The sequence below is a fragment of the Nicotiana tabacum genome, chromosome 4 (genome assembly GCF_000715075.1).
Source record: "Nicotiana tabacum cultivar K326 chromosome 4, ASM71507v2, whole genome shotgun sequence".
In the NCBI taxonomy this organism is placed as follows: Eukaryota; Viridiplantae; Streptophyta; class Magnoliopsida; order Solanales; family Solanaceae; genus Nicotiana; species Nicotiana tabacum.
In genome coordinates, this window is record NC_134083.1 from 21,268,020 (window position 1) to 21,285,261 (window position 17,242).

Below are 17,242 nucleotides of genomic sequence, written 5' to 3' on the forward strand. Positions count from 1 at the left end.
TGAGAGAAGAGAAAACCTTAAAAAGTAATGTGTGCTATGGGGCAGAGCATTTGACGCTGACATTCTTGAAATGTCAAGCATGAGATAACTGTTTTCCATCTACGAGTTTCAGAAGTGGACTCATCTGTTTACCACTCAAAGTCCCAAGGTTTGGTAAGAGGAGGTTCGCAGTTTCTATGCAGTTTCGCAGTTCATTTGCTATGTATGTTATACTCTTGTGCTCTGTTTTTAACCATGTTGTGTGCACACGTGTCGTGACTTAACCTTGCTGGACTTCTTTTTCCATTTACTTGCGTATAATATTTTTATGATGCCAAAAGGGGGAAGAAAATTGAGAGGGGGAACAGTTCTCAGGTTCTCAGGGGGGATAAAGTCATTATGCAGGAAACATTGTGTAGAGAACTTCAATTATAAGTTTGTCATCATCAAAAAGGGGGAAGTTGTTAAGTTATGTGCCCTTTTGTATTTTGATGATCTAACAAACCTCATATGAGAACCAGATTGGAAACCTATTACACATCCTCAAAGTGCTCAAGAACAACAAGTCTCATGTATGGCACAAGTTCCAACATGTTCAGTCAAAGAAACGGTAGGGGGAACAGATGGCTATCAGTTTCTCCGGTGACAGTACAAGTCAATTCCCTACAACTGTTAAAGGCGTTGCACTGTTTCTCTGCACACGCAACAATGCAGCAGTCACTTTATGGAGCATGCCTTGTACCATATAATTGCATACATCATCCCAATGACCTCACTTATATATTACCAACATGAGATAAGGGAAAACATATACTTGAAAACCCTAAATCATTAAGTCTCTCTCAAATGTGTTGTCGTCTTTCATTGACTCCAAGGCTTGAAGAACAAAGTAGCACCAAAACGAAGGACCAGATCTTAGCACCGAGTCTATCATATGTCCTTAGTGTTGTTGTATCTTTGTTAAGTGTTATGTACTAGTAATTCCTACTCATCTTAGTTAGAAGCATTCTGTAGGACATCGTTTGTAAAACCATAACCCTGTGTTTGGCTAGAGTTAGTCAAAGTGTGAGCTTTGTAATAGAGTTATTACAAAGAGGCTTGTAATAGAGTTATTACAAGTAAGTGAGGGATTAAGAGGTTAATTCTTAAATTACAATAGGTTGTAATCTAAAGTTTGCTCATTTAGTGAAGTTGAAATCTTACGAGTGTAGGTCATGGTTTGTAATCCCGTAAGATGAGAGTCTTCCACGTAAAATATTGTTATGTTATTTACCTACTGTTGTGTGTATGTGTTATGTGGGAACTGATAGAGAACCAGGTTCTCTATACAGTTTGGTGTATTATAAGTTTACATTAGTTCCTATGCTTAATATTACTCCATAACCAAGCTATAATTAACCATTTTTTTCTTACACTAGATAATACTTCATCCGTGTTATAGTTCTCAACATGTTAGTACCTAATACTACCATTTATTAACCATCTAAATTAGCTATATTCCTGGAGCACACAGTGGTTGATAGCTTTTTTCAAAATTCATAATCATTTTTTAAATAACACGAGTGTTTTGCCCCACAGCACCAAATACATACGAATGACCATATGACCGGGTCATTTTCAATTTTTACTGACCTGAAGCCGATATGAAGAGGGGCCAGAAATAGGGAGGAGGCGGCCACGAAAATGTGGAAACAGAAAAGAGGGATATGAACTTATAACCTGTTTGGTCAAACGGGAGAAATCAACTTATTTTGAAAATTATTTTTTAAAAAGTACTTTTTAAAAAATTACTTTTAGAGAAAATCAGTTTGTGTTTGGCTAATCACTCTAAAAATACTTTTGAGCAATAATTTGTGTTTGGCCAAATTTTTCAGAAAGTACTTTTAAATGTCAAATTACGAATAAGAACATGAATAGATTTACTTAATAGTTAATATTATAAGTAAATAAATAATCTCAAAATTTGTTATTACATGCAATAATTAAATCTTTTTATTTTATTTAAGTAAAATATAAAAATAAAATTAAAAGGTACTTAATTCTTTTAATATAAGTTAAATATATTAAAATTCATTCAACAAATATAAAAGCATTCACCCCTAAAGTCACTATATATTTAAAAAATTACTTTTAGAGAGAATCAGTTTGTGTTTGGCTAATCACTCTAAAAATACTTTTGAGCAATAATTTGTGTTTGGCCAAACTTTTCAGAAAGTACTTTTAAATGTCAAATTACGAATAAGAATATGAATAGATTTACTTAATAGTTAATATTATAAGTAAATAAATAATCTCAAAATTTGTTATTACATGCAATAATTAAATATTTTTATTTTATTTAAGTAAAATATAAAAATAAAATTAAAAAGTACTTAATTCTTTTAATATAAGTTAAATATATTAAAATTCATTCAACAAATATAAAAGCATTCACCCCTAAAGTCACTATATATTAGAAAGCTATCCTAAAAATAAAAAAAAATACTTATACATTATTATCCTAAGTATTAGGTTTAACGGTTATTTTGGTATATAATATATTTTATTAAGGGTATTTTAGGTAAAAAGAAAAGTCAAAACTGCTTCTAGTTCTAGCTACTTTTTCTGTTTTTTCAGAAACTGCTTCTGCTTCTTCCCAAAAGCACTTTTTTTGCCAAAAAAGTTTGACCAAACACCTCAAGTTAAGAAAAAATGTGATTTTGGGAAAAAAGAAAAAAAATACTTTTGTCCTCTTTGATAAGCTTGGTCAAACCGGCTATAAATCAACTTCAACAAGTGAAAAACCATAGACATGACTCTACAAGGATCACAAAGAATGACCCATTTTTGTCAATATCCTCATGGACTCGGGCCGCCTAGTAGGTACTGTGCAAATATGACTTTTTAGGGAAATTTCTGCCACACGGGTAACACTTTTAATTTTTGATTTGAAATTTTGCTTACGAGGCAAGCAGGAGTCAAAAATTAAAGATCACCCAAAAAAATATCATATTTTTGCAATTCTTTTGACCAATTTGCTCCATATTTTATTTTTATTTTTATTTTTATTTTTATTTTGTTTTCATATATTATTTTAAGATATTAAGGGAAGGGAAGTGCACGGTGAAAACTGAATCTTGCACCTCTAAGATACGGTATGGAAATTCAACTCATAAGCATCAAATAAATTCTCTTAAATTAGTTTATCGGTGCGTGCGTGCATTGTACGTGACTATATTCTTTCATGTATACATACTTATTAAAAAATTATTTTAATAATTTTAATGTTACTTTCTATTAGCGTGTACTAATGAACTCGATACACATAAGCAACGCAGTGCGTGAAATTAATCTTCTTACAACTAGCAAAAATCTTAACTTGAATACAAGCCAACAAAACAAATAAAGTTCTCTATTCCATGAATGAAAGATCTTTTACATGAATTTGGGAATAATTTTATGAAGTTTGGTATCAGCATTCACTACTTTCATTTTTCATCTAGAGAAATGTGCAAGTGGAATCAACTTTTAGGGGAAAAGATAAATGAAAACATCATTAGACATTACCCATCAATCATTATCATCCGTAGGGACTAAGTAACCAAAACATAAAATAAAAACATCATTGAACACGACATATCAATCATTATCATCGGTCGGGACTAAGTAACCACAATTTTATGGGAGTGTTAAAAACCAAAATTATCTTAATTGAAAGCGCTCGCAAAGAAATTAAAGTGAAGAAAAGGTATGAGTATGATTGGGACTTAAAAACGTGAAGTGGCTAACTAAAAGCTACTTGTCCTTTAATTAAGTACTTTTTTGTGTTCTAGTAGGCATTAGTGAATGAAAACTCGATAACTCCTTTAGCAAGATACGAAGCCAACGGGAAACATTAAAAAGATTAAGCTTCATCTACTTTAGACAATAAAACCACTAAAAACCAATTGAGTCCGACTAGTGTTCCATTCAGTGTACCACTTGTTCTTTTTTCTTCCCAAATTGGTGCCAATAAAACAAATTTAGAACAGACAAGGGATCGTGCATAGGTATAATGTTGCTCTCAAACGCACACGCAAGTATACATGGTCGACAAGTAATATAGGATTGTAAGTCCAGATATTGTACCCACAGAAACTTGTGATTAACTGTCAACTAAATTAAACTAAAATAATTAATCTATTCAAGCGATTTCTAAAGATTATTAACTGCAATTAATCTAGAGTAGCAAACTAAGATATTAAAGGAAATAAGTTGGCGAATATTAGAGACGAATTCAACGAGAGACAATATTCTAGAGCTATGGGTTAACTAACAATCCCGCTGAGTTTTTCACTTAAATTGTCTAATTAATTTATCTGGTTTATTGATTGACGGGGTTAATATTACTCGTAGCCTTCTCCCGAAGCACTACTCGCCTATTCAAGCTAACCTAACGCCTATATTCCTATGAAATTAGGATTAACAAGAACGCATTAATAATTCCCGTATAATAACCAAGCAATGCGATTAGGTATATCCCTATCCTAACCGCAAATCTGTCCCGATGCTCGAGTTCAAGATCTTGCTCAACTCAATCTTATATACAATCTAGAATTCCCTCTCCCGAGTTCAATCCTAGATTCGTAAATAGTATTCAATTAGTGATCAAGCAATTAATAATTAAGCGCAAGATTAAATAAATAAACCAATATGATAAAATAATAAAAATAATTCAAGCTTCAAACTACAATATTATGTAGCACCCAAAACTCTAGAATTAATAAACTATGAGATTAAAAGAAGAGAAGAGAAAAAAACTAGTTGGAAGTCTCCTCCAAGCATGGTGTGTGTTTCCCCACGTGAATTCTCCTCCAAAGTATGTTAGATCTCCTCCAAATTAGGTTTAGGAACCTTTTTATAAGAGTTGGGGGGTCTTGGGCTGAAATAACCATGTCTCGGGCAAATTTGGATAAAATCTTGTCACCAGCGTCTAGGGCAGTGTGGGGCGCTGGCCCTGGCGCTGGAATGCTGAAGATTCTGCCCACGGCGCAACAGGTGGCGTAGGGCGCTGCCCGTGATGCTGAAATTTTACCTTTCCCATTTTTCCTCTGTTTTGGCTTTAATCTCGCATATTTCGTCCCCAATTGCTTCCGGATGATTCCTACATATAAAAATACCATGAATAAGCATAAATTAATACATTTCACATCCGAAATCCACGAAACACGAGTAAAATACGAGGCAATATACATATAAATATATATACTTTAAGGTAAATATCAACACCCTACACTTAAACTCTTACTCGTCCTCGAGCAACTGGACTATCAACTACACCCCAACAATGTACATCTCAACTAGGGAAGAGCAATTTAATTTTTATCCAACATACACTCCACCAATGACCATGGTTGATAACAACAATTAAACTGTAGCATATGCAACCACTTACACTTCCCTTTACTTATGCCATTTTTCACATATTCACAACAATGACAACGTGCTCATAACGATCCTAGCCTCAAAAGCCGACTCAATATCACAATGCACTCATGGATTGAACACCCAATATCACGGAGAAGTGTAATAGCGTTACCTATCCCTCGTGAAACCATATGCCCTCACAACAGGAACAAGAGAGTAAGTTGAACCACACATTCGAAACTTATGATCAAATATAGTTTAAGGACTTACATATATCAAAGAAAATCTTTCACTCTCACAAATAAGTCACATGCATGTAAAAGGTAATGTAGGCTTGCCCATAATATAAATATCCATGAATATAGGCTCACTCGATCTAAAATCAATTAGGACTTTATATGGTTGTAATGTGGGCTAAGGGACGGGTATTATATATTCAGGATTAGTGATTTACCCTCCTAAGCACTTTAACACATCACATAATAAACTCAAGCGTAAATTCTTCAATCCACTTCAATTTCACAAACAAGATCACTCCCCAAAATTATTCCCTCTTTCTTTAAGCACTACTTTAATTTATACCCCACTAGCAAGAACAAGACAACAATTTATTCTTCTCAATTTTTCCTTCTCTTTTTTCGATTTTTTTTTCCTTTCAACTATTCTTTTCCATTTTTCAATTTCCCCCAGTGGTGTATCATTTTACAAAAAAAAAATGCACCTTTCTTCTTCCATTGGTTCCACTCAAAAGCCACCCCACACTTAGTCCTTACTTCTTCTAGCGCTCATTCACAATTAAAGTACTTTCAGAGGTAACAGGATCAAAATAATATCAATTAAGAACAAAAGCGTTATAGGCTCATAATGTGGATGCCAAATAAAAGTGTATAGGCTAAAAAGGGTTAACTAGGGATATTTTTTATTTTGTGATAAGCATTAAGCTCAAAAAGATCAAAGAAAGCCTAAAATCATTTTTCAAATAGAGCATCACCTAAAATTTCGCTTCGACTCACATATCGGGCAAGTTATAAACTTAATCACAATAACATGGACTACACAAAATCTCACTTCACACATGGCACATGAATCACTAAGGACGGTCTCATTCTGACTCTCAAACAATACAAGTATTCAATGAGCCACAAGATATTTAGCATTAAGCACACAGTGAATATAAGTCAAGCAAAAGAGATATAGGCATCATAAAACATGATATCCAATTTCATCAAGGCATCATGAACAATTTCAAAACATTGGAAAAATACTCCATATGCCAAAGCTTAAATATGCTACTATCAAACAAGTCAAAGGAGCGTAAGTTCATCAATCTTCCTCCTTTTATTTTCTAAAGTCCCAATCTACTATAAAAAAAACAAAAAATAATTATCCGGTTTAAACTACATCCCATGGAAAAGAACCGAGGCACAAAGAAAAAATACGGAAAATTATTGCTACCTAAAGAAAAATAAAAGACATATTTTTAAAAAAAAATTCATTGGACCTTAATCCCTCAAGAAAGTTATCCATCAAATCCATCGTCGGAAAAAGTCCAAATTTTCTGATTTTTTTTATTTTCATTTTTTAAAATTTATTTTTTACTTATTTATTTAACAAAAATCACTACACTAAGAAAGAATATTACAACTAAGCTAAGGTAGCACAAAAACTTACCCAGACAATCTCCTCACCCCACACTTAAAATTATGCAATGTCCTCAATGCACACTATATATAAATAACAAGTAGGTAAAAGAGACTCCCCGGTCGGCCAAAGGCTGAAGTATTAACAGCTCTTGGGCTACTCACACTTCTCCCAAGTATGGTCCCTTGTGCGGGTACCTCACACTTAGCTTCAACCACCTGCTTGCTTTTGCACACGCCTATTGGCTTTGACTTCATGTTTCTACTCCTACAAAACACAAAAATAACACTAAATAAAATAACACAATAAAAAAATTAAACAAAATAAAAAGAAACAGTAAATTGGGTTGCCTCCCAACAAATGCCTTATTTATAGTCGTGGCACAACGCTATCACTTTTACCACTTTTTCTTCCACTTTGAGGATATGAATTGTGCCCCCAATTTTGCATCAATTTTTCTGTCATGTTCTTGGGCCGGTGGTACGAATACAAAAGAACTAAGTAAACAATGTCGCATCTTGCACTTCTTAGCCTTTAAGTGATGGATGTCGTTTTGTCTCCTTGGCATGACAAATTTCAGAATATAAGTACTTTGTTCCCCATTCATTGACTCCTTCATAGGCTTGAATGGATCAATTCTTGTGTCACCAACCAAGCACAATATTGAAAAATAATTAGAATGAGGTCGAATGCGCTCCAACTCTAGAATCGCTTCACTTTTGACATCCTCACTTTTGTACACTTCCTCAACCTCGGCATCATCAATAATATTTTGGTCGAATAGTTGAAATTCTTCTTTCTGCTCCACAAGCTGACCAGTATCCACAAAAATTAGTTGTAGGGCGCCAGACGCCTCAAACTTTTTATTCAATTGAGCCTGCATGTCATGGATATCTGAGTCAAATTGGTCTATCTCTTGCTTGAGCTTAGTTCTTTCGTCTATCAACTATTCTGCCATATTTTAAAGACCATTACGTAGAACCCCATGAGATTTTATCAGTTGAGCTTGTTCCTCTAGCCATTGGCTCACTATATCTGCTTCTTCAAAATTATCTTTTGGTGGGAACTCGCTCTCTTTAGCCACTTCGTTCGCCTCAGCCTCCATTCTCATGATTGTTGCACTAATTCTTTGTATAGCCTTTTGATTTTCATCTTGTTTCTCGGCTACTTGCCTCATCATCTCCATAATACGGGCAACATGTTCCTCATCCTTCACTTCATTGCTCCTATCAAACTCATTAATATTATTAGAAATGTCATAATCAGAGTTCTGAGAAGGACAATAAGAATTAGGACAACCATCCCAATGACCACATTGATAACCATACACATTACAAAACTTCCACCCATACGATTGAGATTCACAATTTTTCCACAAGTGTGGTCCTCCACAATATGAACAGGGATCACCAAAATAAGAATAACCAATATTTGACCAATTCTCATTCCTAGATGCCATGTCAACAAAGATAATAAAATACTAAAATAAGCTAAAAATAAAAAACTTGAATAAACAAAAAGTAATAATCTAATCTAGTAGAATAGTTAATTTCTATGTCCCCGGCAACGGCACCAAAAACTTGTTGCTCCCAAACGCACACGCAAGTATACGTGGTCGACAAGTAATTATATATGATTGTAAGTCCAGATATCGTACCCACAGGGACTTGTGATTAACTATCAACTAAATTAAACTAAAATAATTAATCTATTCAAGCGATTTCTAAAGATTATTAACTGCAACTAATCTAGAGTAGTAAACTAAGAGATTAAAGGAAACAAGTTGGCGAATATTAGAGACGAATTCAATGAGAGACAATATTCTAGAGCTATGGGTTAACTAACAACCCCGCTGAGTTTTTTTACTTAAATTGTCTAATTAATTTATCTGGTTTATTGATTGACGGGGTTAATATTACCCGTAGCCTTCTCCCGAAGTACTACTCGCCTATTCAAGCTAACCTAACTCCTATATTCCTATGGAATTAGGATTAACAAGAACACATTAATAATTCTCGTATAATAACCAAAAAAGGCGATTAGGTATATCCCTATCCTAACCGCAAATCCGTCCTGATGCTCGAGTTCAAGATCTTGCTCTACTCAATCTTATATGCAATCTAGAATTCCCTCTCCCGAGTTCAATCCTAGATTCGTAAATAGTATTCAATTGGTGATCAAGCAATCAATAATTAAGTGCAAGATTGAATAAATAAACCAATATGATAAAATAATAAGAACAATTCAAACTTCAAACTACAATGTTATGTAGCACCCAAAACTTTAGAACTAATAAACTCTGAGATTAAAAGAAGAGAAGAGAAGAAAAACTAGTTGGAAGTCTCCTCCAATCGTGGTGTGTGTTTTCCCACGTGAATTCTCCTTCAAAGTATGTTAGATCCCCTCCAAATTAGGTTTAGAACCCCTTTTATACGAGTTGGGAGGGGGAGGGGGGAGGGGTTCTTGGACCGAAATAACCTTGTCTCGGGCAAACTTGGAAAAAATCTTGTCACGCCATAGGTGACGCTGAAATTCCACCTTTCCCATTTTTCCTCCGTTTTGGCTCTAATTTCGCACATTTCGCCCCCAATTGCTTTCGGATGATTCCTACATATAAAAATACCACGAATAAGCATAAATTAACACATTTCACATCTGAAATCCACGAAACACGAGTAAAATATGAGGCAACATATATATATATATATATATATATATATATATATATATATATATATATATATATATATATATATATATATATATATATATATATAAAATATTAAGCTAAATATCATTTAATTTCACATATGGACACAATAAACTTCATCAATTGTAACATATCTAGAAAATTCCAAAACCAACTGCACGACTTTTATATAGGTAATAAAAATTATATTTGGCGGGATGGGTTATAAATGAATTTCTCTCTTAAAAATACCCCTAGGCCGTTAACTTCCTTCCATCATAGCCAAAAAAATCCCACATGTCATGAAATTTAAGTGAGGTGGACGCGACGTAACATGTCATCTCACCACCTACATTGTATATTTAATTTGCGCCGCTGCTACTGTATCGACTTTCAGAAAAGCCCATTCGAGTTAATAGTCGTTGCCGCCATAGCTAATAAAAATAAGGTGAATATTATTCTTTTTGACGTTGAATTTACTGAGTGACATAGCGCTAATGTATCGAGTGACATGTCATAATTCATCTTAGAAAGTTGACCTTCCAATTATTTGTAACTTGAGTAATTCAAAAATGGTTTATTAACTTTAATGCGACGAAAGATGAATTTTAACTTTAGTTTTGTTATAGTGATAAAATTCAGTGACATCATGCGTCAAACTAATTCGAATTTGTGGCCGCATAAATTCAGCCATCTGACAGTCGCGGTTTTTTCTAAATTCAACCACTAATATTTTTTTATTGTAGGGAATTAATACTCTTGGAGTCAACCGCCTCAACTTGAAACACAGTCCTACATTTAGTCATGGTTGAAAATTGTAATTAATTAGCGATTAGTATTATAAAGATGCAATGAGGTCCGAGTCTGGTATCCAGATTAAAATACATAAATTAAAGCAACGAGTTGCACCTATGACCTAACACGGACTTTACAGAAAAAGATAAAAATTAATAAGAGAAATCCGGGAAAAAGATTAAGAACAAGATTACAATCATACCACAAGGCTTCTCCAACATATATTCTCCTTAAACATTAGAACTGCGTTGAAAAAGAATATGCTTTGCCGATGAATATTGTTTATTTTACCTCATCATAACAGATTTTTCTGCTATCTTTCAAGTGTCGTCAATACTTCATGTGTTTGTTCTCATTGTTTAGAGAATTTAATAGAGAATCATTTTCAGACAGATGATTATTATGAGATATGCATTCAACTTAGAATATGCTTTTCAGATAAGGTAGAAGCAACTAATTGGTACATCCTTCTTAAAAAAAAGGCAGATATATATAGAGCATAGTCATATTATCCATCATCATAACATGCATGCATATTCTTTTTTGAGCCGAGGGTCTATCGAAAACAGTTACTTTTTCAGGGCAGGGGTAATGTCTGCATACACATTACGGAAAAGGGCCAAAAATGCTCTTGAACTATTTGAAATAGCTCAAAAATGTTCTCCGTTTATTTTTGGTACCAAAAATATCTCTGTCGTCTATATTTTGGGCCACAAATGCCCTTAAACCGCTAGTCTTGCCATTGAAGGTGACATGGCAGTCCAACTAGGTTAGATTTACTTACATGACCATCCACCCGAGCAATCCAACAAGGCAAAATTATTTTTCCAGAAATTTTTTTAAAATACAAAATCAACACTTATTCCGAAAAAAGTAAAAATAAATCCGGAAAAATTATATTTTTTTCGGAAATTTTTTACTTTTTCAGAATAAGTGTTATTTTGTATTTTAATAAAAAATTCCGAAATAAATAATTTTTCTGAAATTTTTTTACTTTTTTCGGAATAAGTGTTGATTTTGTATTTTAATAAAAATTTCCAAAATAAATATTTTTTCCGGAATTTTTTACTTTTTTTGGGAATAAGTGATGATTTTGTATTTTAATAAAAATTTCCAAAATAAATAATTTTTTCGAAATTTTTTTACTTTTTTCGGAATAAGTGTTGATTTTGTATTTTTTTTAAAATTCCGGAAAAATAATTTTTCCGAAAAAATAATTTTGCCATGTTGGATTGCTTAGGTGGATGGCGATGTAAGCAAATCTAACCCAGTTGGGCTGCCATGTCACCTTCAACGGCAAGACTAACAGTTTAAGGGTATTTGTGGTCTAAAATATAGTCGGCAAGGATATTTTTGGTACCAAAAAAAAATAGAGGGTATTTTTGAGTTATTTCAAATAGTTCAAGAATATTTTTGGCTATTTTCAGTACACATTATCCTCCTCCAACCCAGTGTGGATTCCACTGGATTTGTTGTTGTATCATCACATGCACGCATAATACTCCTTAACTCCTTATTGTATTTTAACTGACATTCGGCTTTAGTAATTTAAATAAAACGCTAAATTTAGCTCATCTTTATTACATCTATCTTGTAACTTAAGTTCACGTCCTGGTTTCTTCGGGGCGTTTGCACAAATGGCCTTTTTGAGGCAGCAATTTAAATTCTGCTCCCTGTTAGTTTAGTGGACTCAATCTGTCTATAAAAATAAAGATTTATTCAATTATTAATTGAAAATTAGCCTATTGAACTAGCGCGAACGCGAATAGAGTTTAGAACATGGCCTCAAAAAAGGCTATACGCTGCAAATAATCTGTTTTCTACGCACTACTAATCTTCCTAAAAGTAATTATAGGTCCACCTTGTCTTCTCTTTTCCATCTAGTTATTTGTAACAAAAGCAAAATAGGAAAAAGACAAAAAAGAAGAAGCTGAAAGAAAGGAGGTCTCATAAAATATACTAGTAGTAATTAGAATTGAATTTTAATTTTGTGTTCTTATAGTTTAGTAATATAATTTTTTACGCAATAAAATGAAGTTACCTATTAATAATTGTTTGTAACAAGATCGATCTATAAACTGTACGATAGGTTAAATTATCAATTATAATGAGTAAAATTTTATTAACATTTTAGTTTTTCACACTGTTATTGTAGTAACTTGAACCCAACGGAGTAATAAAACAAGTGGTATCCTAGCTGTTTCGCGTGCTCAGACGTGAAGGATCTAAACTTTAAAAAAAAACCATGAGATCTAACTATAGATATCGTTCTATAGCCTTCTATTTCTAGGCTACTCATCATACATCACATATATATTTAATAATTTTGAATGACTAGTAATTAGGGTTACATTATCCAAAAGGAAATTAAAGATCTCGATATTGGTAAACTACCCTAGCTACTAAACCCAGCAACTAGGTTCAGATTTCATGTGCATAAAAGATAGTAAATTTTTGTTCTTAGGCGGCGGGTTATCATTAAATCCAAATTAAAGGTTAAGATTAGAAACACATGAAGAAAGAATAATAATATTTCTAGGAAAATTGGAAAAAGAAAAAGTTGTGCGTTCTTAGCCATCCAACATTTGTCACCTTTTTTCCCCATGTCATCAGCCATTATTTTGTAAGAAAAGGCAAAGCAGAATGCAAATGGGTTATTTATATATTGAATATCATGTGATTTTATTATCACCTAATAAGCCCCCTCCACATGTTAGCCAATAAACCCTCCCTCCCTCTGTTTGTTTGGCCACGATTCTCACCAACCCATCCCAATTATTGATCCAAGAAACTACTTTATTTTCATATCCAATGGGAAGGTACGTCTTAGAGCTAACAAAAACTTCTCATTAGCTCCCCACATAAGCATTGGTTTCAACTTAATTAATATAATTAATATATTGGTACCAATTCCTTTTTCTCGTTGCTTTTCTTCTCATGGTATTCCTTTTTTGTTTTAACCTTTCTTTCCATAAAAATATTTTTAAATGAGTACTTGAAAAATGGAGGGACTATGAAATCAAAGATATGAATCAGAATTTCTTCCTAACTAATACTCCATAACGAATCTTCCTTGCCAAAACTTTGAATTTATTTGGAAGAAACTGTTTCGCAGCTTTCTAATCTTTTTAACTGAATCTAGAAGCACGATTACCGAACGCACAAAGAAATTTTCAGCAGTATAAAGACCAATGCAAATGTTTGTTCTTTTCTACATACTAATTTAATTATTCTTAGAGGAAATTCGACTTGGTGAGAAAAAGGAAAAACAAAAAAAGAGGAAATTTGACCTAGCTATGGTTCTTTTCGCAGCGCATGCAGACTTAACCATTGGAACGACTTATTCGAAAAAGAGATACTTCGTCCCTCTGTTTCAATGTATGTGAACTCATTTGATTGAACACGAAGTTTAAGAAAAGAGAAAAGACTTTTGAAATTATGGTGTAAAATAAAGCACATATATTTTGTGTGGTTATAAATCATTGCATAAAGATAAATTGTTTCCAAATAAGGAAATAATTCATTCTTTTGACATGGACTAAAAAGGAAATAAGTTCACATAAATTGAAACGCAAGAAGTAATAATAGTATTAAAGAAGGGGTACTATATTCATTGCCAACATCGTTAAAACACAAGATGACAATCCAATAGAGCAACAATTATTGGAACACCATCAGCATAAACATTAACAATCACCATCAATTAGATAATAAAGTATACTTAGATACATGCATCCTCTTTACCTTTAGTAACACCATATTGGTCCTTTATATATTTAAATATTTGAGTTTAGGTTATATATACTAACATTATAAATAACTTTACACTATCAATGCAATTATTTAATTGATGATGACACGTTATTATTCTATTTTTTTAGCTTACGATATATCAAACATGATATCATAAATATGTCAAATTAATTTGATAGTGTAAAAATTATTTGTACTGTAAGATAACATAACTCTAACCATATATATGAACTAGCCGCTAATGCACGATAACACACAAGAATATATTCAGAGCAATAGGGAAGGAAAAGGTCCGTATAAATATGTAAAGATAGTAAATGAAGTTTTAGCTCTCAACTCATATATAGCTTAGCTTCAACTTTCCCACTCTTAGATTATCCTCTCTCTATCGCCTAGCTACACAAGTAGCATAGCTAAATGTCGCTGAAAATCTCAAAAGAGAATTTGGCAGCTAATAATGATCAGGATCATCTGCCTGCAGAAGATAAGAAACCAGTAGTGATAGTGAGACAATACGATGAAGAGAGAGACAAGTTGGCAGTGGAAGAGTTGGAGGGACAGTGCGATTTCGGACAACGAGGGCAACCATCGTTATTCACTGACCTCATGGGTGACCCCATTAGCCGTATTCGCAACCTCCCCTTACATGTCATGCTGGTAATTAATGAGCGGCTATTTAGATTAATTCTTCTTAATTATTTGGATTGCTCTTTCATTACCAATATATGCTATTAACCATTCAAGTGATTTTCAATTCATGACCAATATGTTATTAACTAAATGTAATGATGAACAGGTAGCTGAAGCTGAGTGTAGAGAAATTGTTGGGATAATTAGAGGTTGTATAAAGACTGTAACCAGAGGAAACAAAGGCTCCACTCCATGTCCAGTTTACGTAAAGATTGCTTATATTCTTGGCCTGCGAGTTTCATCTCAACACAGGTATGTGGGCTATAATTTTGCCGTAATGTTTTTCTTTTTCACTGAAACTTCGACAAAATATGGATAGAATATTAGAATCTATACTTTAAATCTTAAAGATGCACGCACAAATGCGAAGAAATAAGGCAAAGGATATGCTTTCCCAACTATCCAAATTCATATCTACGCAAATGATGCGTGTAAACAGTATTTTATGAAAAATCATGTCGTTATCAGAACATATTCTTTAACTCACAGTATGTTTGATTAAGTTAAACTATATGGGCCAAAGTACCTTTAATTTTACTTTACAAACATCAATGGGAGACTCCCAAAATGACTAGAAGAATGGAAAATTGTCTCCTACTTTTTTACCATTTTAAAAACCATTTATAATTTAATTATCCAAAGTTGTCTAACATGCTTTCCATCATACCTATCTAACTATTGAATCTGTATTCATTATTTTTGCTGTTGTTATTTTCAACTTTAGGAGACTTGGCATTGGAACAAAACTAGTTGAGGAATTAGAAGAATGGAGCAGAAGCAATGGAGCAACATACGCTTATATGGCCACGGACAGCAACAACCAAGCTTCTATCAAATTATTCACCTCCAAATGCAATTATGTCAAATTTCGTACTCCTTCAGTTTTGGTGCAACCAGTTCATGCTCATTACAAGCCCATAGCATCGGACATTGCCATTGTTCGAGTTTCACCACAACTCTCCGAGTCATTTTATCGACGTATTTTTGCAAACTCAGAGTTCTTCCCCAAAGACATAAACCGTATCCTAAACAACAACCTTAGTTTTGGAACATTCATGGCCGTACCAAAGAAAACCCTCCTTAATTGGGACCCCAAAAGTGGATCTTTCCCACCAACTTTTGCTATACTAAGTGTTTGGAACACTAAAGATATTTACAAGCTACAAGTGAGCGGCATATCACCTTTAAAATATGCTTGTTGCCTAGGGACTAGGGTTTTGGATTCTTGGATGCCATGGTTAAGGGTGCCATCTATCCCGAATATTTTTAAGAGTTTTGGGTTTCATTTATTATATGGAATTCACATGGAAGGAAAAGAAGGTCCGAGACTAATGAAAAATCTTTGTGCATTCGCACACAACATGGGGAGAAATGATAGAGAGTGTAGTTTGTTGGTGGCTGAAGTTGGGGTTGATGATCCAGTAAGAGAGGCAATCCCACGTTGGAATAAATTTTCATGGGGAGATTTGTGGTGCATGAAAAACCTTGAATTCAAGAATGGTGAATCTGCGGATAATTGGGTGGAGTCTCCAGTTTCTTCTTCTTCGGTCATTTTCGTTGATCCACGTGACTTCTAACTACGTTAATTTGCAAGATTTTGCATGGACGAACTTTTGGATAAGCTCTCCAATTGTATAACAACCCAAACGAGAGAGAGAGAGAGGAAATGATTTGGTAGAATATTAACAAAATCCAATTAACTAGAAACAATATAGTAATGTTTTTTTTTTCCTAAAGGGAAATTGCGGTTTTAGTCATGTAAATATCGGTAAATTCGGATTATGATTTTTGTGGCATCAGCACGTTTAACCTTCAAATTTCAATGAATTGAAGTGTGCCTTTTGATACTTTTGCTTGTGAATCTTTACAAATTAATGGCATTATTAATTGTTATATAATTTATTTATCTATGAGTTATCTTAAATTTATGTTAGTTACTCCATATTTGAGGGTGATATATACAGTTCTTAAACTAATCTAAAATATATAACACACACACACACACATACATATATATATATATATATATATATATATATATATATATATATATATATATATATATATATATATGAATTTAGACTTGAAAACACAATGACCAAAATCAATATTTATCAACACGAACTAGGGATCAAAAGGGATTATCCCTTTATTTTTTTTATTTTCATCTTATGGTTTAAGTTCTTGAGCAAAATATGGGAATATGGTCGTTTAACAAAAGAATAATATGGAATCACTAATGTGTCATATCCAGGAATGTTGTGTATGGTCCCCTCCCATTTGCGTACTGTATAAATAATAGTAGTGCGA

General features: G+C 33.2%; 1 protein-coding gene across 1 annotated transcript; it reads left to right on the plus strand.

The window, feature by feature from the left end:
• Positions 1-14,485: 14,485 nt before the first annotated feature.
• LOC107793334 (putative N-acetyltransferase HLS1) lies at positions 14,486-16,779 on the plus strand. The gene is made up of 3 exons (XM_016615657.2): positions 14,486-14,899; positions 15,039-15,184; positions 15,657-16,779. Exons 1-3 carry the CDS (start codon positions 14,660-14,662, stop codon positions 16,507-16,509), a joined length of 1,239 nt encoding a protein of 412 aa, XP_016471143.2. The 5' UTR covers positions 14,486-14,659; the 3' UTR covers positions 16,510-16,779.
• The last annotated feature ends 463 nt before the right edge of the window (positions 16,780-17,242 follow it).